We start from the raw sequence: 24,207 nt of genomic DNA on the forward strand, positions 1-24,207 counted from the left end.
GTTTAATTATCAATCAGACTTGAAATCTTGAACTGACTAATTAATAGGTTATGATTACGATATTATATTGAACTGCTGATCAGAAGTAGGGTAAAGGCTCCAAATATGAGACACTTTTTTTTAAAAAATTATAAAAGCACACAATATACACTCTGCATCATTGTCGTCCATATCATCCATCCCAACGGAGCTGTCTTCCAACGAAAAAGAATTGGATAAATCATCCGATTCTGATGACTCCAACTGTGTGGTCTTCCTTTTCTTTGGCCTCGTTTTGTTGACAAACTTAGGCCTATCCTGGCATCTTTTAATGGTTTTACTGTTGAGGTGAAAAGTAGCGACAACATTCTTGTTTTTTTTTCCTTTTCCTTTACCTCTACCTCCAGCAATACTTTCATTTAGTTGGTCTTTGTAAGGTGTTCATGTGATGACTTTTGCAGTGCCTCTTCTACTTGAAATTGGCTCCTCTGTAGGAAAATATGGCAAAGGAATAATGTCCCCCGGAGACACCGTTTTTTTGCTATGCGACGTCTTATCCTCTCTATTGGTTATGGCAGAATATTTATTCTGTTGTGCTGAACTTGTTGAATGAGTGGCCTGTAACATAGAACTTTTTGAAGCAATGGTAGGCCTATTTGGCGCTGAGTTTGTAGGAGGGCCAGTATGTTGTGTTGACATTGCAGTTGGATCAGGCTGTGGTGTTGACCCGTTCGGACTAGGTTGTTCTGCAGTTGTTGAGGGAAAAGCTTGTGATGATAAAGTAATTGGCCTATCAGTAGAAGAATGAAGAGGAAAGTCGTAATCTCTGAAAACATGCCGGTTCAGCGGGAACAAACCTGTTTTTCTAAAAGAATTCATAGATGCTTCCATTGTTGCTGTTTTTGTGTAGGCCTCATTAAAAAGCCTCGCAACACGTGTCAGTCTTAGAGGAGAAGGATGGGGTTAGTCGCACATGTCGTTTTGCTTGAGATAATTTTCTACTTCCCTCGCGCATAATAAGATTTCAATGGAAACATAAACCCAACATCAAGCAGCTGCATTTTATGCGACGAATGTGGAGGCAAGCATATGATAGTTACATTATTTTCTTTTGCCTTGTCTGTGACATTTATGTCTCTAGTGTGTGCATTATGTCCATATAAAACTAACAAAACTGGGTCTTCAGCACTTGGACAAGTGAAAGCTACAAAGTGGTCAAACCACTGTGTAAAAATTTCTGTTTCTATCCATCCAGATTGGCTGTACGTGCCAATTGAACCAGCTGGTGCACCATCCATGAAATATCGTTCGTATTTTTTTCGTGGCCAGACAAACATTGGTGGTACGTAGGTGCCAGCCGCATTCATACAAACAACTGCCGTAATCAGTGCTCCTCGCTCACCTAATGTTATTATACCTACATTTTTCTTTCCTTTCACACTTATTATTTTACTATGTTTATGCTGCACAACAGATACGCCTGTCTCATCAACATTAAATACTCTGAGGCCGGTTATGAATTTTTTTGAACTCAGGTTCGTAAAGATCACAAATTTTTCACACGCTCTCAGGATTAAAACCTTTTATTCTAGCCAGGGATGTCCCTTCTGGGCTTCTAACTGACAGAATAGGGTGTCGTTTCAAAAAACCTCTAAGCCACTTCTTTCCAGCAGAATGCTTGTTATCAGAAAAAGGATGAGGCAAGCTGTTTTTTAGAGCTAGTTCAAAAGCCATCCGCATTATGTCAGCTTTTCTCAAACCAAAATATCTTGCATCCATCTGAACACAATATTCAACAAGCAATCTTTCAATTTCTGGGGTTAATACCGGCCTTATACCAAGAGGAACTGCAATCAACTCCTCAAGAGATTTGGTATCTTTAACATACCTTTCTAGAGTACCCCTAGGGACTTCAAAGTATTTCGAAGCTCGTGTGTAGCCCATGTCCTTATTTCTTACAGCTCGAATTGCACGAACCATCTGTTGCTGACTCCACATTTTCGTAATTTTAGGTGGTGACATCTGCAAAAAATAAATATAAATGCACAACGTTTTTTTTTATTGAGTGCAAACATTTATAAGTATACACTACATTGGCACTGGAAAAGAACTGAGTAAAATTTATGTAAGCTTTACTCTGCCGTAGCCAAGCTTAGACCCTATGTTTACAGAGAGGCACTTTAGGGTAAAGGAAAAAGAAAAAAAGAAACTTTATGTATTGGTCAATATTCTGATGAAAAAAGTTACTAAAAAGTATTATTTTTTTTGTTTGGATTTTACATTGTTCGAAAACTGTTGTGGTGGGCACCCCCTGTGTCACACCACCACAAGTCAGACACCCGTCTGGGAACAGCCTTAAACACTCCACGTAAATTCTTAATCTTTTTCAAATTATTATTTTGCGTGCTGCTCCAATAAACCGGCGCCCCAAAATTCTTAAGTAAATTATTCAAAGACCTTTTGGAAAAGGAAGAGAACAGAGTAATAGTATTTAAAACGACAAACACGTAATTACTTGAAATGCCAAAAACTTTAATAAGACTACTTGCGTATGAACATGGCAGGCAATTTAATTGAAGACAAAATCTCAAAAAGATTACAATAATACCTATAACCTTTTGCCCTATAGTGCTACAGAGGCTTTTAATAGAGCCACGTTTTTGTATATACCAATAAATAAATACTGTAATAAACCCATAAATAAAATCAGACATTGATGAAAAACTGCTCCAAAAATATATATATATATATATATATGTGTGTGTGTGTGTGTGTATATAAATAATGAATTACAATTTTTTAAATAAAAGTTAATAAAGATAAATGTCACTCTAAAATGTCTTAATTACACCCGAGTGATTTTTAATTTTTGACGCTTCGCGGCGAGCATGATACAAGCTTCGTTAAAATTGGTACCACGATGGAACATACACTCGAAGTTGTGGGCAGGGTCATTTTGCACAAGTTATTTTTGAATTATTCACTCTTATTTTGGCAAAGTCCAAATCAACGCCCCGGGATTACAGGGGCAAAAGTTCAGGGCCGGAATCACTTACTTGGACGAACGATGTACGTTGAATCACACCCCGGACCTCCTGGCCCGGAGTTTAGCAGGCTATAATTTAGCAGAGGTGCTAAATGCTTCATATTAACTCTGCAATCAACAGAAAATGTAGCGTGAACTCTTCTTCTTCTTGGCGGCACCCATGACAACGTAAGTATTCCCAAAGCTCAATACACGTCAGCTGATTTTATTTAAAAAAGTATTCGCGAGCTTGCCCAGGCCCAATACCACGAGCCATCGCGCCCGTTACGCTCGAAGCGCACACGCGCCACACGGCGATCAGCTGACGACTCTTCGCCTACAGCTCATTCTGTCTCCCACTCGACGTATTTCCCCCACCACCTAATAGCCTTGGAACAGTCCATTTGCATGCTCACAGCGGGGGAGCGTCGCACAGTAATTTTGATTGAAAGTCCAAAGCGTTATTATTAAATATTAAGAAACTAAACCATTAACGTAAAAAATAACATAATATAAAAACATATTTAAAAATAAGATTTACAAAACTTATAACAAACCAATACTTTTTAAAAAAAAAAAGGCAAATATTAAAACTAAAATTACGTAACAGCCATAATTCAAGATTAATTAAAATAAATCTAAAATCAAGTGGCCATGCCGCCTATGGCCACAAAACAAAACACTGTTTTATATAGGCTGCGTTCAGCAAAATGAATCTTGTATGTATATTATACTTATCCCATTATTTTAAAAACTTCCATTAACAATTACGTTGATCTAACATAATAACTACCAATAGGTTTCCTAATATGAGATACCAGTTGCCTTATATGAGACGTGTCTCATATTAGGTAACTCTAACAGGTCTCATTTTGGGAACTTGGACATGGCGACAAAAAACTTGAGTTTGTTGGTTAACTAAAAAAGATACCTTTACTGTAATAACGTGATCGCAACTATAAATGGTTATATATTATTTATAGGAACCAATAAATACATATACACTTACCTTTTCTGATGTATTGAATATTTAAGATGGCGTAGAAATAACTTTAATCGTAAACAAAACTCACAGACCGTCACAGCGTTGCAACTGTTTAACTAAGCGGCACCAGCCGAACTACTGGTGCCTGAAATGGCTTATGCATAGAGTTCCACTGACTACCGAGACAGTGCAGCACTTCCTTGGTGAGATACCAAGGGGTCTCATATTAGGCAGCAGTCTCATATAAGGTGCCAGTACCCTAATTAAAAGGATGCCAACTTCAACTTTTGAAAGTTAAACATTTATTAAATAAACCTTTTTTGAAGTACATCGATTTGGCTTGTTACTTATTGCATGACCCTCATATAATTATTGGTAATTGCAGTAAGTAAGTTGGTTTTTCAAAATACATAAAAACTAAATACCATTCTTGAAAGCATCCTTTTTGCAGGGTTAGTTCCATTCCAACAGTTGTAAGCAATTAGCATCTGTTACTCAATGGGGATTCTATAAATGGACCCAATTGCCAAAGGGGTAAAATGAGCCTCAGGCAATGTCTCTTATTATGTTTAATGTTTTAGAGGAATATCAATATGAGTTTGTCCTTACATATATTGATGTAGATGTGGGGAAAGTATTACAAAAGAAAAGAGAAGCTAACTTTACAGTTTTCAAAGACAACATTTCATGAGCACAAACATAAGTACTTGGGTTTTGTAATATCAGACAAAAAATTATTTATGGGTCCTGATAAATTGCATCCTATTATATATTTTCCTTTGTCAAACAAAAACTTAATACAGGTAAGAAGATTTTTAGATATGACAGAATTGTATTCAAAATTCATTCCTTATTCTGCAACTATTTGCAAACCTCTAAATTCCTGAAAGCAGAAAAATGTTGAATTACCTCAAGAGGCTTTTCAAAAGTTTAAAGTTGCACTGTAAAATCTAAAGTTTTATGACTCTCAAATTTTGATAAACAATTGGTGTTGTGAGTCATACCAGCGCAATTTCTTTAGGGCGGGTGTTGTTACAGTATGATGTACTTTCGCTTATACCCGATACATGTGCTAGTAGACTGCTAATAACTTCACAGAAAATATAAGCAATTTATAAAATGGAGTGCTTACCCTGTACTTTTAGCTGTGAGGAGTTTTGAGACTATCTTGAGTTAATATGAATTGCATTGCATACTAATAACCAAGCACTTAGTTGTTAGAATCAGAAAAACCAGTAGGGAGACTTGCTGGGTGGTTAATCTGTCTCACAAGGTTTGAATTCATGCTCAAAAATATCAAAGGGCGGGAAAATGAAGTAGCTCATTACCTCTCTAGAATGTTTGACCCCCAAGGAATTTTGTAGCTTCAACAATTCTGATTCGTGCCTGAAAGAAATGTGAATGGAATTTCAATAAGTGGAGAGTGACAACAGATACCTCAAACGTATCATGAAATGGAGGAACATCAAAAGAATTATCCCAAATGTGAAAATACTAAAACAGAAAGAGAGACTGGCAATACTCCTTATGAAATACAAAATAAATTAGAAAGAATGAGGGCAAGATGGGCTAATTTAACTTCTAATTTATCAATTACTCTATAATCAATTATATTTAAGGGGGAGGGGATAGAGAGAGGTGCAGCACTAATCAGATTACTGGTGCCGGTACGAGACAGCGGGAGCTACCTGCATCACGCCCCTCTCTTCAGGCCGGTGTGACAGCTGTCTGGCCAGCCTCATCGCTACATCACTAGCCACGGCATGACAATAATATAACAATTCAAATATAAGGTTTGTATAAAATACAACGTTCATAATAATACTTGTTAAGGGTATGGAAGGTATAGTGTGGTATAGTCACATCTGCACAAAGCAGTCTACTCACTGGTTCATCCAACTCCTCCTTGATTGGCGGGAAACCCAGCTCGCTCGGCTCCTGCTTCACACAGACATCTACATCTGCCGGCTGAAACAACAAGACATCACTCGGCACGTGAATGGTCCAGCGCAGTGTTCCGCCCAGTCCTCTGAGATCATCGCCTGGGGAAACCACAAACCACACCCTGAGGACTTCACTCTAGGGTCAATCCATGTGAAATCAACCAGTGCTCTGAACCTTACCATTTCAGATTTTGTTAATTTTTGGAATTTAAAAAAATAATATTAAATTCTCACTCTTGGACAACATTTATCAGTAAATTTAGGCTTAAGCACTATTAAGACTTTATTTTTTTAGACGAGTCCATTGTTGGTCCATTATGAAACTTCGTATAGAGGTAGCCTATTAGTATACAAAAAACATATATTTTCGAAAAAAAAAATTAAAATGGGTGTTTTTGAGATTTTCAAAAATTTGTTTTTTAATTGTTTTGAAAAAAAATGGAAGTTGAAGGATGACAGCCTTGTTATATATAAGGTTAAAGCCCATCAAATACTGAAGAGAATTAAACAAGTTTGAGCTCTCTAGACCTAATAGTTTTGAAGTTATATATTTTTTACTGTATCCAAATATTGTAAAAAATGTTTTTATTTTTTTTTATTTTTTGAATGGCTATAACTCAAAAACTAGTAGTCCAAAAAATTTAAAATTATGTATTTATCAACTATCCCATCGCTACAACATGTTTACCAAAAATCATTCAAATCTAAAGGGTTAAGGTCCAAATCAATTTTTTTATTGGTTGATTTCACATGGAATGACCCTTTAGCAGTACTGATGCATAGTGTGACCTTCATTATTCAAAAAAAATAATAATAAATGCTGACTTAGGAAGGTTGACTGCATAATAGATTGTTATAATAACACCTTTCAGATATTTATAATCCTCAATGCTTACAGACTTGTCCAACCAACTGGGTGGTAAGGAATGTAACTGAAAGAGATTTGTATAAAACTTTTTATTTGTTGTATTATTTATAAAGGAATACAATTTTAAGGCCATGTACGCAGTAATTAATCTGTAATATTAACCACATGTCAAAGTGTAATTACATGGTGAGTACCTACAAAGAGAGAGGCGTGTGGGAAGCCAAACAGCCACCTGTATTTAATTCAACATCTAAGCACGCCTTAATGTAGGGAGCAGACCAGGTCTGTGTGGATGCACTGCGAAGGGGTAGTTCAAGTCTCGTTCCCACACTGCGATGTCACGCCCTGGAGCAAGTGTCTCAGCCTGGTCCATCAGCCAACCACGCGGTGGCCCATTACTTCTCTCATCACCAGCGTAAGAACCACAGCCAACTAACTGCATCATCATATACGATAGGTACCGTTTTTACTTCATGTTTTTCAATTTGTATTTTGTTTTTATGTCTAATCATTATACGTATCACGTGGTTTTCTTGAACCCTGCAAGTTTTAATGCTTTTCTAATGTAAAAAATGCTAAACTGCAAGAGTCAGCATTCAAAGTCTTCATTTCTGCCACCCCCCCCCCCCCCCCCCCAAAAGCCAACTTAAGCACTCTTCACACACCCTCCTCAAGCAGGTGAAGTGTAGCTATCAGGGGAAGAAGTCATAGTTATGTCACCAACAGCACAACTTGTAACATAGCAGAACATTCCCAGGCACACCAAAGATACAGTATGTCCTGATAGATATGTTTGCTGCCGAATATGTCTAATCAGCACCCCACTTCACAATTATGTGAAAAACTGGTCATACATTTAATTCTTAGATTAAAAACAAGGTTAAGACAATAGAAAATCAAATTAAAATACCATTTTAATTATAAATTAGATTGATACAAAGTATTTACTACATGTAACAGCAGAATTTGTCATTTAGAGCCTAAAAAGAATAAAACAAAATTATTAGTGGAAATACAGAGTAGTTTGTAATAGATACTAATGCTGTACAGCAGCAGTTCCCAAAAAGTGTTCCGTGGCAGAGTCACAGGGGTTCCGTGAGTCATAATGAATGTCATATAAAGTAAACACAATCATTATAAATAACTTCCTTTGAAGGATTAAGGGTTCCGCCAAAATAAAAAGTCGATCATAGGGTCCCTGGCCGAAAAGAAAATTGGGAACCAATGCTGTACAGTATTTTGTCTGTCCTAATATATCCCCATTTTTTGATATTGTTCTGGTTCCTGCTCGCACTATCTCTCCACTTGGGCGAGGTGAGCTAGCGCACGAGGGTGAAGGAAGATATACTAACCATTACTGCCCTGTCTCAAACAGGTGCAGAGTGTTTCAACTAGCAGCAAATCATAAAGCTAGAAGGTGTGCCTTGCCTGTGCTTGTGACAGATACACACCATGCTTTACCACTTCCATGAAGGCTTTATAATTTTTTTTTTTTTTTTAATTGTTGGATCCACTTTTCCATGAAACTTCAAACACAAGATAGTGTACAGTTTTTTCACTAGGAGGATTCGCTGTAAAATTCATGGTTCCCAAATTAATTCTCGGTTCTTGGTTCTTGTTGAACTGCCGAGAACATAACACGACCGAGGACTGAGGACCGGGAACGACACATCACCAGGTGTACGGCACAGACACTCCAACACTTCAAGAGAGTGGACCGGGTTTGAAACCATCTGTAGTTCACAGTCCTGTTCACCCAAGTCTACTCACCAGTTCATTCACCGACTCCTCCTTGATTAGAGGGAAAACTATCTCACTGGGCTCCTGCTTCAACATCAAGTCTTCATTCGCTGCCTGGAAGAAATAAAAGGCATCACAAATAGCAGAGGTCGCCTCAGAAGAATGACATTTACATGTCACAAGGCCAGGAAAAGAACACATTACTTTCTGCTGTGCATTTGGCCAGAGAGATTTACATTCTGTATTTGATATGAAATAATTTATACATTTTGAGTGGTAAACTGCTAGTTTAACAGCTAGTTTGTGCTTGTCAGGAACTTACATCCTTCATAACAAGTAGGTATGCTAACTATCTCAGCACATGGCACACTAAATAAGTAGCAAAAAATATCTCAGCACCAACCATACTGTTCACTTGTTTTTATGAATAGGTACCAGTCTATAAAGTAAAGAAGTCTACCTTCGTGGCAATGGTATTCAGCAGTTGTCTTGGATGGAGGGTTTTTTTTTTCTCCATCCTCTGGAAAAATCGTTTGAATTTGTTTTCAGAGTTGGCTGTATTTCTATTGACTTGTGCCTCCAAAAACACATTTTATGTTTATCGTTTATTTCGGGGGCAGAATTTTGGAATGAGTACACACTAATGTTGCCACAGACCATCAGTATTTTATCCTTCCCTGTCATTGCATTAAATAAAAATAACAATAAATAAGTTTGACTGAAAAAATTATTAATATTATCAAAACTAATATTTACAAAAAAACCTCAATGCATTCATTAGTATCATGTTTATAAAAGAACATATCTACAACATCTTCTAAACACGAGTAAAATTTTTTAGAGAAATTATCATGTTTATGTATTTATATTTCGCTCATTAATAATTTTCTCCACTTCAGTATCAGTTTTTATCTGAAATTTATACAATTAATAGTTTCATTTGTTACTGTACACTATTTTACTTGGTATACTAGTAGGACTGAACACCATGATAAAATAAACATAATCCTTACTCAATTTGCACCAAATCATAATATTACGATAATTTCAGAGTGTTTTTCCAGAGTGTTTAGCTTTAAAAAAGTCATTATTTTCACCAACAAAATAAAAATAAGCATTCAGAACATATTATTAACAATATACTATTCACATTAGTTTGCTGCATAACATCAATTAGAAAACCCCGCCAACTGCCCATTGGGACTTCCCAGGCTGAACACAGCACAACTAATTTTTTACCAACCTAACAAATATTGTAGGATGTAAAAATTAAATTTGCAAACATAGACGAATGGAACAAAAAAATTATAGGCTAGTTATATTATAGTTTTTGATAATGGTTATCACAATACAAACATCACTGTTCTAAAACTGCATGCAAGCACAATTGTGACTATTCTAATTCCCAATTCCATAACACTACTAATGACATTACCAAGATGGTGAAGCTTATGTCATTACCACCACGATTTTATTAAAGGACAAGTCAAGGAATATAGGGGTATTTCATGTTTTAATATTATGCTTTTAAGATATCTTAAATTAGACATAATTACTCCCCTCCCCTAAAATTTGGGTCTACTTAGCGATACTGATATTTCATTCAAAGAAATTATGTCTTTACATGTTAAAACTTAACGCGGTGTTTTAAAATATAATACCGTGCATAAATTTCTACAAAACTTCATGAGTATGAAAAATTACAAATGCAGGAAAAATGGGAAACTATGCATAGCAAAATATTTGTATCCAAAATTAACTAAACCAGGTGGTACTGTAGTCTACTTCGTGATACCAGAGAAAAAATCATGGGTGGGGCGATAAGTGGCATTCTATAGTTTACGTGCACTATCTGTTGAGTAAACCACAAACAACTTCCAATTAGTGCAGTTGGAAAGGTGGGATGCTTACGCACAGCCAGTCAAATAGAAACAAAACATCTAGGTAAATATGTAGTTCGGCGATGTGTGTTAAAAAAAATTTGTAAAATTCGAAAACACTTTTATTCTATGCTCGTTAACTTCCTCTTTTCAATAAACCCGGCGGAGATAATAAATTCCAAATACTTTAGGAGATATCGAATTTTTTAATTTTCATCACAATACCTGAGCATTCATGCGTCATTCACGATTGTTACTTGTTTACAATGGCAAAGGAATTGTACGCACCTCTAACTTAGGTTAGTTTTTAACGTTTCAAATTTTAATGTTTTATTTATTATTTCGATATTGTTGCGCAAGTAATAAATAAAAATAAAAAAACGTGAGTTCCTACTGTTCATCCTGTGTCCCGGTTTGTTAGGTCGGGCAGTTACATTATAAATACTTTAAAACTAAACAACCATTAAAATTAATTCATATTATTTTTAATGTCCGCTTAGTTTGAAAGTATATATAATGTAAACTGACCTGACCTAATCGACCATTTTAATTCATTAGGCATTCACGAACACACAGCAAAATAAAAAAATTGTGACGGTCGAATGATTGCACAGGTCTTGTATTGCAAAATAAGAATAGCATAATCACCTAAGTATTTGCAATTTCTTATCTCCACCGAGTTATATGAAAAGAGAAAGTTAAAAAGCATAGAATAAAAGTATTTTCAGCATTTAAAAATTTTTTCTTTAACAAATATCGCCCAACTACATATTTACCAAAATCTGATCTCAAGAGTACAAAGGTTTTATAATAACTAGCTAGGACATGTCAGTGCAATAGTCCACCTTGTTTGACAAATTTTGCTCCAATAAAAAAATAATCCTAAGAATTCGTGGATAGGTTCAGTTAGATGCATTAAAAATACTGTGCGTGTGAACGGTTTCATAGATTAGCTGCACTATAATTCCTGGCTATACGTTCAAACAATTTCAAAGTATTATCAGTATATCTAACCTAAACCGAATCTAACCTACAAACCAAACAATTTAACATAATTATAATATAGATAACCTAACCTAATCCAACCAATTGTCCACACAATGTCTTTTTAATAAAGATAATATACAGACCATTCGAACGATTATACAGTATTGTTAAGCAACCAAACTAACCTACCAAAACTCAGTTAATAGTTAATATGGTAAATTACAAGTAAACGTAATTAGTATTGTCGACAGTCGTCGTACCCTCCCAGATACAGAGGCCGTACCTGGCCACCGACGCGGGCCTGAGGGGGCCTATTTTCCCCCCCAGTGAACCCCAGTGTGTGCGACGGCCAGGGACGCACCCGCGTGCGCCCTAGCATGCCAACGAGTGTTTTTTCTATGTGACTTTATCTTTTATTTCAGTGTGTATATATTTGTAAACGATTAAGGGATTTGAATGTGTGTAATTAACTTATTTTATTTATTATTCATTGTGCAAGTTCGCTGTGTAATTAATGTCTCGTGTATGTCTTTGTAAATAATTCAATAACTTTTTCTGAAGTGTTTCGCCGTAGTATGTAATTGCAGCCTGGCGCGCCGCGGGACGGAGCTCTCTCCCACGCCGGCCGATTTTCCCCTCCCTCCCCGCCACCCGCGGGCGCCGGCCCGCGGGCGAGCGGGGAGAGGCAGTCGCGTCCTGGTCTCGAGCGGAGACAGACGTGTTCGTTGCTCCGCGAGCCGCGCACGTTGCGCTCGGGATTGAACGTTCGCTCAGTCCGCAGTCGGTCACGGCAGCTGAGCTGCCACCGCGAATCAGCTTAGCATTGTTAACTTACGAGTCATCGGGAGACGTGTCTAGCGGGCAGTTTCTACAACGCGAACGTGGTGCTACGAGTCTCTGAACTTTTCGCCGTCCACGGAACATTACGTAACGGGCCGCGTATGTACAGCGTTCCGTCTTCGGGCCCTTTCTCACTGGGTCAGCCTAGCATTAATAAACTTTACGATTCGCGCCGAAACGTATTTGAGAACCGCCCCGTCATCAGGGAGTCCGTGTCGCCGTGGTAGGGCACTTGTTCCGCGACGGTTCCGCCAGGCTGCGGCAGGACTTTATAAGCGTTAATAAAAGACGGCTCGTGAAATTCGTTAATGCCGTGTTCTGCTTGCGACAACCTACCAACATTCCTCGCAATCACTTCACTCTCCCTCCAGGTCCCGCCTTTCCCGGTCCCGGCCACGTTGGCCTGGACCCACACCTCTCCGACGAGGGCAGTACGGGCATAACAGGACATTTATTTCAACGGGAAAACGGGGACCTGAAGCCGAGGGACGTCATTTGGCGCCCAACGTGGGGCCGTAAGCATACGCAAGCGCACGCAAGCGCACGCAAGCGCACGCAAGCGCGCAGGTGCAGGACAGAACGGAAGCAGGTGCGGCTGCGCGGCGTGGGAGCGGCTCGAATTCGAGACGTCGCGCCGGCGCGCCGGCGGGAGATAACGCAGCGCGGGAACGGCGCGAACACGAGACGTTTCGGCGAGAGATAGCGCGTCGTGGGGGACAGAAATACAAGACGGCGGTGCAGCGGTATCCCGGACTGAAGATAACGCGCTGGGGAGGATCGTATTGTATTACTGGGGGAGATTGTGTTCACGATCCGCGGATCAGTAGCACAGGAGGACAGGATGGCGTGGAAACAGGCGGGACAAGAAAGATACGATCTAATGAGTTTCGAAACGGACTTGTGTGAGGAGGGAGACTCCGCGAAAATGGACGTAAAAAACGAGGTTTGCGGGTCCGGCGGCGCGGCCGAGGGCGCAAACAGCACGGACAGCACAGTTGAGGACAGTAAACGGGAACAGGGGGACAGGCACGCGGACGCAGATGGGCCGGTAGTGCGGTACGTGAGCACGCAGTTTGAGTTGCCAGAGTTTGCGGGGAGAGACAACGAGGACCCGCGGGAGTTTTTGCGGGAGTGTGAACACCTCCTAAAACTGTACGAAGTGCGACGGGCGGAGTGGACGCCGCGAGTGGCGGGACAGCTCCGCGGCGAGGCAAGGAACTGGTGGTCAATGACCGGGAGTTTTGATACCGAGTGGGGACATTTTGTGCGCCAAGTCAAAACTAGGTTTGATAACGATCAGGCGCGGGCAATGTGTTTGCGGACATTTTATTGCCGAAACCAGGAGGAGGACGAGAGTGCAGAGCAGTTCATTTACGAGAAGTTACGCATGTTCCGCCGATTGGGGACAAGTGGGGACGTGAGTGCGGCGTTGCCAACCATTGTCGAACAATTGCTGCCAGAGTTTCGCCCCTTCATGAGGACGGCTGCTGGTCGTGACACGGAGGAGTTCGTGGCCCTCGCCCGCGTGATCGAACGTGACATGTCGCAGTGGAGGACGGCACTCAGGGGCGCGAGAGCTCCCCGTGCTCGCTCGGGGCCGCGAGGGGTCACCGTCACAGAGGTCACGGACAGTGACTTGACCGTGGTGAGCTACGCCGGCGGCGCGGGACCGCGCAGGACAACAGACCGCGGTGGCACCAGGGAACGCCCGGAACCAGCTGCGACAGGAGGAGGACGTCACGAGCGGACAGATACGAGAGAGAGGGACGAACGTCCGCCGCGATGCCGTTTTTGCCCGGACGCGTACCATTGGCATCGCCTCTGCCCCACCAGAGCCGCGTGGGAGGAGGCGCGCGAAGGCAACACGTCGCAGGCGGGAAACGCAGGACCGGGGGCGGAGGGACAACTGGGTGCCGCTCCCCGGCCCGCCAGCCACCGGCAGTCCCAGTAACTGACAGAACACGTCGACCACCACCGGCGCCTACCGCACTAACGTCCTGTATGCCGCCGGGAAGCAGGGGACAACGGGACTACTCCTCATCAGCTGTCCCCATGCCGAGGCAACTGCGGGGACAGCTGACTGCCGGCGCCACCACCGCGGCCCTGAGGCCGGGTATACCAGGGCCGGACCAGCCGCCTCGTCGACACGCCGTCGACGGGGTGGACAACCAGAGCGTCAGCGCAGGCATCCCGCCGGCCATCTCCGTGCAGGGACAGCTGACTGCCGGCGCCACCACCGCGGCCCTGAGGCCGGTTATACCAGGGCCGGACCAGCCGCCTCGTCGACACGCCGTCGACGGGGTGGACAATCAGAGCATCAGCGCAGGCGTCCCGCCGGCCATCTCCGGGCAGGGACAGCTGACTGCCGGCGCCACCACCGCGGCCCTGAGGCCGGGTGTACCAGGGCCGGACCAGCCGCCTCGTCGACACGCCGTCGACGGGGTGGACAATCAGAGCATCAGCGCAGGCATCCCGCCGACCATCTCCGGGCAAGGACAGCTGACTGCCGGCGCCACCGCCGCGGCCCTGAGGCCGGTTATACCAGGGCCGGACCAGCCGCCTCGTCGACCTGTCGTCGACGAGGTGGACCACCGGAACGTCAACACGTCGGCGCCGGAGCGAGCCGCGGACCTCGCCGCGAGTTCCCCACGCCCGGACGGCCAGGTGGCCGGGGGCGGTGGGGGACAGACGACTGCACAGCTGGGGCAGGTCGGCCCCGAGGAGCCGGAGCTGCTGCGAATTCCTGTCCGCGCTAACGGGCGGGAGATGCTGGCCCTGGTGGACACCGCCGCCAGCCGAACCTACATCGCGGCCCACCTGGTGGGAGCGGAGGCAGTGACACCGCGGAGGGAGCTGGTGCAGCTGGCCACCAGGGATGCCGTCGTTGCAGCAGGGGGCATCACTCAGGTAACAATGAGCATCGTTGGTCACGTTAGCCACGTCGAGGCCTGGGTGGTCCCCGAGCTCCGCGAGGGGCTGATTCTGGGGGTCCCATGGCTGCACGAGGTCGACGCCACCGTGGAAGTGCGAGCTGGCCGGATGCACTTCGGCACCCAGGGGCGCTGGACGGTGTACGGCGTGCACCAGGTTCCCCCCAGTCCCCCTCAGTCAGTCATTCGCCTAGAAGACCTTCAGCACGGTGTTCCAGAGGAGTACGTCGATGTCATCAACCATGTCCTCACCTCTCAGGCACAGGTATTTGCGGCCGCGGACCGGCTACGACGGACAAACGTGACGGAGCACCGGATACCGATGGTACCGCACCGCCCTCCCTTTGAGAAGGTATACGGATTTGGCATCCGGGAACGGGAGGCCATACAGACTCAAATTGACGAGATGTTACGTGACGGGGTAGTGGAACCCAGCACCTCCCCGTATAACTCACGGGTGGTGCTGGCCACCAAGAAAGACGGAAGTCTACGCTTTTGCGTAAACTTCAAGGCGATAAACAAACTGACCATTCCCGCCCCGCCCCCGCAGATCAATATCACAGACGCACTGGCAGGACTGGGGGACGCCACTATTTTCACGACACTAGACTTAAAATCAGGCTACTGGCAGGTGCCGGTATGTCTGGAGGACCGCCCTAAGACGGCATTTACGGCACCAGACGGTCGACGTTACCAGTTCTGCGCCATGCCGTTTGGTCTCATGGACGCCCCTGCCACGTTCCAGGCCCTGATGGTACGTGTTCTGGATGGGTACATTGGTGAGTTCGCCAGTGCCTATCTGGACGACGTTATCATCTGGTCCAGGACGTGGGAGGAACACGCGCACCATCTGGCATTGGTGCTAGAACGTATGGCCAGACACGGACTGACGTGCGCCCCAAAGAAATGCCACATTGGGGCCACGGAAATAGAGTTCCTAGGACACATAGTGACGGCGGAGGGGTGCCGCCCCCGACCTGAGCAGTTGGAGCTAATAGAGGGAAAGGGGGCACCGAAGACCAGGAAGCAGCTCCAGAAGCTGCTGGGGCTGCTCAACTGGCTGCGGTCCTTCGTCCCCGACTTCGCCACGGTGACGGCCCCGATGACGGACCTACTGTCGCCGAAGACTAAGTTCCGGTGGACCCCCGCCGCGGACGAGGCCTTGCGACAGGTGAAGCGCCGGTTCAGGAACTGTCACACGCTCTCACGCCTGGTGCCCAGCCGCCCCATCTTCATCCAGACGGATGCGAGTCAGGAGGGGATGGGGGCGGTGTTGTACCAGATGGATGACCGGGGCGAGAGGCGCGTGATCGAGTACGCCAGCGCCAAGTTTGGGCAGGCTGAGCGGAAGTATCACGTGAATGAGCAAGAGTGCCTTGCGGTGGTCTGGGCCCTACAGAGGTACCGTCACCACGTCGAGGGCCGCTCATTCACGCTGAGAACCGACAGCCAATGCCTCCGCTGGTTGGACTCCGCTCAGGGCCGGAAGTCTAAGTTCACTCGGTGGGCCATGCTGATCCAGGAATTCTCGTTCACAGTCGAGCACATTCCTGGACGTGAAAATCAGCTGGCCGACGAGTTGTCCCGGAATCCGGACCCTGAGAATGAGTTCCACGACGACCAGGGCTGGGAGGAAGTGCTCCTCCCTGAGCGTGAGCGCGGGGTAGAGGACTCGGTGCCGCGACCGTGCGCGTTGTACGCGCTGACAAGCCCCACTGCTCCTGCACCTGACGCGCGACCCGAGACTATGACTGACCTGCTGGCGTGGGTCCACGCGGCGCAACTCCGGGACCCCGACACCCGGACCCGACTGACAGAGTGTGGGGAGGGGGTGATACCGGGCTGCCGGAGCCTGAACGGGGTGCTCCAGACCAGGGGGGCTCACAGGTCGAGCGGGTGGCGGACCCACGTGCCGCCCGAGGCCAGGCGCTGGGTCCTGAGCTACCTGCATGACCACCCCCTGGCGGGACACCCGGGCGCGGAGCAGACGCTGCGTGAGGTCAGACGGACGTTCCGCTGGCCTGGCGACGCGGCAGAAGTAAGACGCTACGTGCGGGCCTGCCTGCGTTGCCAGGAGCGGAAGTCCAGGCGACCCGACGGCAAGGAGCAGCAGGTCCCACGACGGCCCCGGAATCCCTTCCACACTGTGGCGGTGGATATTATGGGGCCGTATCCTCGCACGTCCCGTGGTCGGCGATTCATTGTTGTGGTCACGGATGTCTTCACCCGCTGGGCGGAGGCGTTCGCAGTACCAAACGTGAAGGCCGGCACCGTGATTGCCCTGCTCGAGCGCGAGTTCTTCCCGCGATACGGGTACCCCGCGGTCCTGCTGACGGACAACGGGGTGCAGTTCACGGGGAGAAGCTGGCGAGTGTCCTGCGCGGGTTGGGGGGTGGAGCATCACACGACGCCCACCTACCATCCGCGCGCGAATCCGACCGAAAGGCGGAATCAGGACATTAAAACTCAGCTGCGCATCCGGTTGGACGAGGACCACACCAAGTGGGACCTGCACCTGCCGACGCTGCTGTTTTGCCTGCGCCGTCGGACGAACGCGGTCACGGGCCATTCCCCCGCTGAACTGGTGCAGGGCCGGAACCTCGCCCTGCCCGGGGAAGCGCGCGCAACCCCCGACTTGCACAACATGACCACGGACGATCTGCGCGAAGACGCCCGACGTCGCCAAGCTGACTACCTGACTAGACGTACGCCGCAGACGCACCAGCCCCCAGCACGACTAGAGCCTGGCCAGCAGGTGTTTGTTAAGTGTCATCACCTGTCGGCTGGCGAGCGGGGCTTTTGCGCCGGTCTGGCTCCTAAGTGGGCGGGGCCACAGGAGATCGTAGACAGACTGGGCACCACCTCGTACCTCGTGCGTCGCGCCGACGGACGGACAACTAAGGTGCACAGGGACGACATTCGACTGATAGGCGACCCGCACGACGAGTACGACCACGACGACAGCGGACCAGTGGACGGTGACGAGGCCGAGGATGACGTCACCGAAGGTGTACTGGCCGACCTCGGCGCCCCTGTGGTGGTACCGCCGGAGCCGGACCTGGGACGTCGACGGGGACACGCCCACCCCAGGTCACTGCGGGGGGTTGGCAGGGACGTTGACAGGGACGACGACACACGGGACGGGACCGATGACAACGTCGCAGTAGGAGTCCTGGTCGACCTCGATGACCCCGTGGTGACGCCACCGGAACCGGATCAGGGACGTCGACGGGGACACGCCTACCCCGGGTCACGGCGAGTGGCAGGCGAGGACGTTGACAGGGACGACGACACACGGGACGGGACCGATGACAACGTCGCAGTAGGAGTCCTGGTCGACCTCGATGACCCCGTGGTGACGCCACCGGAACCGGATCAGGGACGTCGACGGGGACACGCCTACCCCGGGTCACGGCGAGTGGCAGGCGAGAACGCTGACGGGGACGGTGACACACGGGACAGGACCGATGACAACGTCGCAGTAGGAGTCCTGGTCGACCTCGGTGACCCCGTGGTGACGCCACCGGAGCCGGATCAGGGACGTCGACGAGGACACGCCCACCCCAAGTCACTGCGGGGGGTTGGCAGGAACGTTGACTGGGACGACGACACCTGGGGCACGACACATGGACGGGCCCCCACGACGACACCGACTCAGCCTCCTACGGGGGGACAGCAAAAGGGGAACGGTGGTTGGCAACTGGCAAGAGGGGGCGGGGAACGGACGCCCGTCAGAAGGGGCGGAAGGGGTCCGCGTGGCGCAAGCATGGCAGAGCTGGAGCGCTTTGTGGACCGGGTGCTCCCGCCTGATGACGTCAGCGCCTACGCCAACGACACTGATGGACCGCTCATCGAGGACGTAACACATGACAACACTGCTCAGGGCGACCTGGTCGACCTGAGTGAACCAGTGGTGACGTTGCCGGAGCCTACCCAGAGACGTGGACGGAGGTACGTCCACTCCTGGGAACGGCGGGTGACGGGGACGGACGTGAGCAAGGACGTGACAGACGGGGTAACGGTCCGGCTCCTCAGTGGGGAGGGCGATGTCGACAGGGCCCAGCAGGTGGTCCTGGACTTGCCTTCCGGGGAGCCGAGGATGACCGCTCACGCGGGGAGGGGACCGGCGTTGCGCCGGTCCACGCGTGAGAAGACGGCCCCCCACTACCTCCGGGACTACGAGTGGGGGAGTCAGCGCAAACCCCGCGACGTAAGACAAACGACCGACGGGGGGTTACGCTGCAGCGTGATGCAGCTCCTGCCCCAGTTTGCCCGACCCGGACGGAATGACGTGACGAGCTCCGACGACCAGACAAGTGGCCGGACGCGGACGCAGCTGCCGGTCTAGGTCGGCGTCGGGGGCCAGGACGGCCTCGGGAGAGGGGGGGCATATGACGACAGTCGTCGTACCCTCCCAGATACAGAGGCCGTACCTGGCCACCGACGCGGGCCTGAGGGGGCCTATTTTCCCCCCCAGTGAACCCCAGTGTGTGCGACGGCCAGGGACGCACCCGCGTGCGCCCTAGCATGCCAACGAGTGTTTTTTCTATGTGACTTTATCTTTTATTTCAGTGTGTATATATTTGTAAACGATTAAGGGATTTGAATGTGTGTAATTAACTTATTTTATTTATTATTCATTGTGCAAGTTCGCTGTGTAATTAATGTCTCGTGTATGTCTTTGTAAATAATTCAATAACTTTTTCTGAAGTGTTTCGCCGTAGTATGTAATTGCAGCCTGGCGCGCCGCGGGACGGAGCTCTCTCCCACGCCGGCCGATTTTCCCCTCCCTCCCCGCCACCCGCGGGCGCCGGCCCGCGGGCGAGCGGGGAGAGGCAGTCGCGTCCTGGTCTCGAGCGGAGACAGACGTGTTCGTTGCTCCGCGAGCCGCGCACGTTGCGCTCGGGATTGAACGTTCGCTCAGTCCGCAGTCGGTCACGGCAGCTGAGCTGCCACCGCGAATCAGCTTAGCATTGTTAACTTACGAGTCATCGGGAGACGTGTCTAGCGGGCAGTTTCTACAACGCGAACGTGGTGCTACGAGTCTCTGAACTTTTCGCCGTCCACGGAACATTACGTAACGGGCCGCGTATGTACAGCGTTCCGTCTTCGGGCCCTTTCTCACTGGGTCAGCCTAGCATTAATAAACTTTACGATTCGCGCCGAAACGTATTTGAGAACCGCCCCGTCATCAGGGAGTCCGTGTCGCCGTGGTAGGGCACTTGTTCCGCGACGGTTCCGCCAGGCTGCGGCAGGACTTTATAAGCGTTAATAAAAGACGGCTCGTGAAATTCGTTAATGCCGTGTTCTGCTTGCGACAACCTACCAACATTCCTCGCAATCACTTCACTCTCCCTCCAGGTCCCGCCTTTCCCGGTCCCGGCCACGTTGGCCTGGACCCACACCTCTCCGACGAGGGCAGTACGGGCATAACAGGACATTTATTTCAACGGGAAAACGGGGACCTGAAGCCGAGGGACGTTGCATTTAACAGATAACATTTATTGGTAAAAATAGATATAGGCGATACCTTTTTCATATTTTTAAAATGTTTTTAACAATGATATTTATTTTAAACAAAAACAGTTAATAACACTATCAAAAGTTACGGTTGTATCAAATATTTATTTATTTATTTGGGAATATAGAACCATAGAGAATGTGTTGAAAGAGAATGCAACCCTTAACATCACATGAAAGAAAAAACATAATAAGAAATCGTATCATAAATAATAGTTTAAATAACTAAAACACGATTTTATAGAAAATCCAGCTAAAAAATAGGAAATAAATTTTAATAAATTTTTTGCAACCAGAAAAAGGTTTATAAGTGCAGCACTATGCAATATTCAAGAAGTGGCACAAACCCATAAAAATACAATTTTCAGTTAAAAAAAATGATACTATACGGGCTGAGTTCTCTGGTAGCACCATGTCAAGTGTTTTCTCTCCTTTAATAAATCAACATAATTTTGGAGTTATTTCTTACATTCAAAAACATTTGCGTCCAGCCACATGGCAAGTAACCCTTTCCCCCACAGAGCTTACAGTGGCACAAATTTAACATTTGCTTTAACCACGATATAGCCCAAATGGCAATCAATGGTGCTCAACTAGTGTGGCAACTGAACTATCAAAATACAGAATTTAGAATTTCAAAATGGAAATATTATTCAATAAAGTCCAAAGAATACACAGGAGAGCATTTCCAGACATGCAGACATACGATGGTGCAATGAAAACACACGTTAACGATGTGAGAAGACATCAGTGTACCTAATATGTATAATTATGCAGCTTTATGCCGTGGGAACATCTTCCCCTTCCACATTTGTCGCTGGTGAAGCCTAGCTCACATGAATACAACTTCGGCATGATGCAAGCATAATTGGGCCAAACTTAGGCTAACTAGCTCACTCCTTGTCATTTAGCGATCATGATATCGTCCACAGGGGGAAAAAATGTATGGAAACAGGTTCATCAGCTGGGAAGGAGGTGAGGTGGTCCTTCCTACCTGTCTGAACATTGTCAGCGAATTCCTGACACTCCACTCAGGCCGGACAGCCGCGAGAGAAATGCAGAGCACAGCACATGTGGCAATCAAAATGGAAGAAAATTGAGCAATGTGGTTCATTCCACACAGTGAAAGCGGATTGTTAGACACGCGGGAGCAGGTTAATGTAGTCAGCTGGAAATTGCAGCTCTGTCAGGGGATAACAACGCAAGATGCAAGACAGTTGACCCCTGCGAGGCAGCGAATTGCTGTTTATGCTTTTCGAATGCGGTGATGCCGTCCCCACTACCTCTGAGTATTTAGACGTGATTTTGTTCAGTTCGTGATCTCAGGGAAGGTTCGGCCTTGTGGCTAGAGGTAGGGGTCAACGCAGTAGGGCCCCCCGAGCTGTTGAGGCCACTCGGGACGCCTGAATAATAACACAAAACCTCTTCAGATAGTTGGTGAATTTAATACAGCACAGCCCAATACATGGTGCTGCCCGTTCTGGCCGTAACGGTTTGCCCGACGCGACTAGTCACACGCGCAGCTCACTTCCTCAGTGGCGGCTCACGATTCTTATGCGCGTGAGGGGCAGACTCGTATACGTGACGCGAAAGTTACAAAAGACACTCTGACATGGCACACGATATTTTGAAGCACAATACACTACACTAATACCTAGCTCTGGATAAACTGGGCTAGCAACACGTAGGCCCGTGTCTCCGGCGACTCTACGTGGTGACTAGGTGTGTCCCAGGGACTGAATCGTTATTAAGTTTGGTGGCGCACTGCCGTACGACGGTGATACATAAGCCCTGACATGACGAATTACACTTAGGCGAACAACTATTCCGCTAACACATTACACTTGATAAACTGGGCTAGCAACACGTAGGCCCGTGTCTCCGGCGACTCTACGTGGTGTCTAGGTGTGTCCCAGGGACTGAATCGTTATTAAGTTGGATGGCACGCGTCGCCTGCTGGCTGCCCCGTGCGGGCCAAAACTAAGTAGCCTGTAGGCTAGGTTGGGCGTGAAGCGCCGACGTAAAAACACATACTTTCCCCACAGTACTTACGTATGACGTAAACACTCATCTCGGAGCACTGATTGAATTAAGTTAAGTACCTCATGGTAAATTTAGGCCGACCGCGGAACTGTACAAAAGGTTGAAAAGAAATTACACTATGGAAAACTACATGTCGGTGAATGCAAAGGTTGAAGGTTCCGCGTTGCGCGCAGGCTGCCGGCCTGGTTGAGCTCTCGAAGGACACTGCAGGTATCGCCGCGCACGACCCCCCTCCCCCGCCAGCACTCCCGCGGAAACGTGTGAATTTCGCGGGAAACTGAACCGGCCAGGTTCGGGACAAATCGCACATTGAAACATGATTTTGCAAAGACTGATTTATTAATTAATGAAAAATAATGTTTAATAAAATCCTGTGGAAAAACATAATTATAACAATTTGTTGTAGTGCAGCGGAAGGATATGCCACACCCGGCCGGATCCTTCCGCCGGCGCAGCACTCGTTGCACGGCGTTCGCCTCGTTGCACGAACTGCACTTTGCTGCGCGCACGGGCGCGTTCGGTGCACACGCTTTTGCGAGACGTTGATGAGGCATAGCGGTCTATGCGACATAGAGGAGCATTGGCGGTCGGCGTCAGCGGGATGATCAAGCACTAAGTATGTACTGATACAAATGAATTTCTATATTTCTATAATGGACTTTCATGTGCAATCGCTGCGCGAAATGTGTAACATAACTCGATCACGATCAGCCATGCCCAGGATGCCTCGTGTAAGTCGGTTGATTCTCTACCAGAATTAGCGTGACATACCTATGAGTATACAAGGAAGTTTCTAAGAGTTTGTCGCGACTGCTTGATGCAAATCTTCGTGCCGGAGGACCAGTTCACCGAGGACACCAGTGGACCTTTGCGAGATATTGCATGGACATTTGGGCGGAAACAGGCGAGTACTATGCCAACTAGGGATGAGTTCGTGACACGGCTGGAAGTACGTTTCGACGGTTCGTGTGTGCTTGCATCCGGAAAGCACCAACTGTACTGTCAAGGCTGAGGGAGAAAGTGTGGTAGTGTTCATTTACAGGAAGGTCAGACTGCATATGCACCTGTGACAGGCAGGAAAGTGTTTGACTTCCTATTGGTCATCATTGAGCTGATAGTGCCTGAAATTTGGCCATTAGTGTAAAGGACTAAAGGAGATCGTCACCATCGCGAGGTAGTTAGAGCAGGATACAATAGCAAATGTCCCTCATGGGCCCACCATGACCCTAGGCTCCAACCCCATCAATAAACCCGCGGGCAGGGCTCAAAGTGGAGTGATGCGGACTTCCTGTCAGTGGCGTCTCGTCAGGGCAAGCAAGGCAAGCAGTGCTTGCCCAGGCAGTTTCCAGACATTGCATTTTTTAAATAAATATTTTATTCAGAATAGTACTTTACTTTGGCTCGTGCCCTTAGGTGTATGTATTTTTTACACTATCTTCTTGGGACCCAGTACTGTGCGCTGTGCGC

General features: G+C 47.2%; 1 protein-coding gene across 7 annotated transcripts in view; it reads right to left on the minus strand.

Annotated features, from left to right (window-relative positions):
* LOC134541308 (gastrula zinc finger protein XlCGF57.1-like) overlaps positions 1-20,840 on the minus strand; it is a 36,635-nt gene extending 15,795 nt beyond the window's left edge. The window contains exons 1-5 of one of the 7 annotated variants that reach the window (XM_063384678.1): positions 10,452-11,196; positions 9,001-9,217; positions 8,571-8,654; positions 5,877-5,957; positions 1,868-2,001 (exon numbers count right to left, since the gene is read on the minus strand). In XM_063384678.1, the coding sequence (XP_063240748.1) occupies positions 1,868-2,001; positions 5,877-5,957; positions 8,571-8,654; positions 9,001-9,057 (356 nt within the window). In that variant the 5' untranslated portion in view covers positions 9,058-9,217; positions 10,452-11,196. Of the gene's footprint in view, positions 1-1,867; positions 2,002-5,876; positions 5,958-8,570; positions 8,655-9,000; positions 9,218-10,451; positions 11,203-11,265; positions 11,619-20,707 lie in introns of those variants that run through there. The other 6 variants (XM_063384672.1, XM_063384679.1, XM_063384673.1 and 3 more) reach the window with 6 other exon arrangements.
* Positions 20,841-24,207: the final 3,367 nt, after the last annotated feature.

Source organism: Bacillus rossius, chromosome 18 (assembly GCF_032445375.1).
Source record: "Bacillus rossius redtenbacheri isolate Brsri chromosome 18, Brsri_v3, whole genome shotgun sequence".
Taxonomy (NCBI): domain Eukaryota; kingdom Metazoa; phylum Arthropoda; class Insecta; order Phasmatodea; family Bacillidae; genus Bacillus; species Bacillus rossius.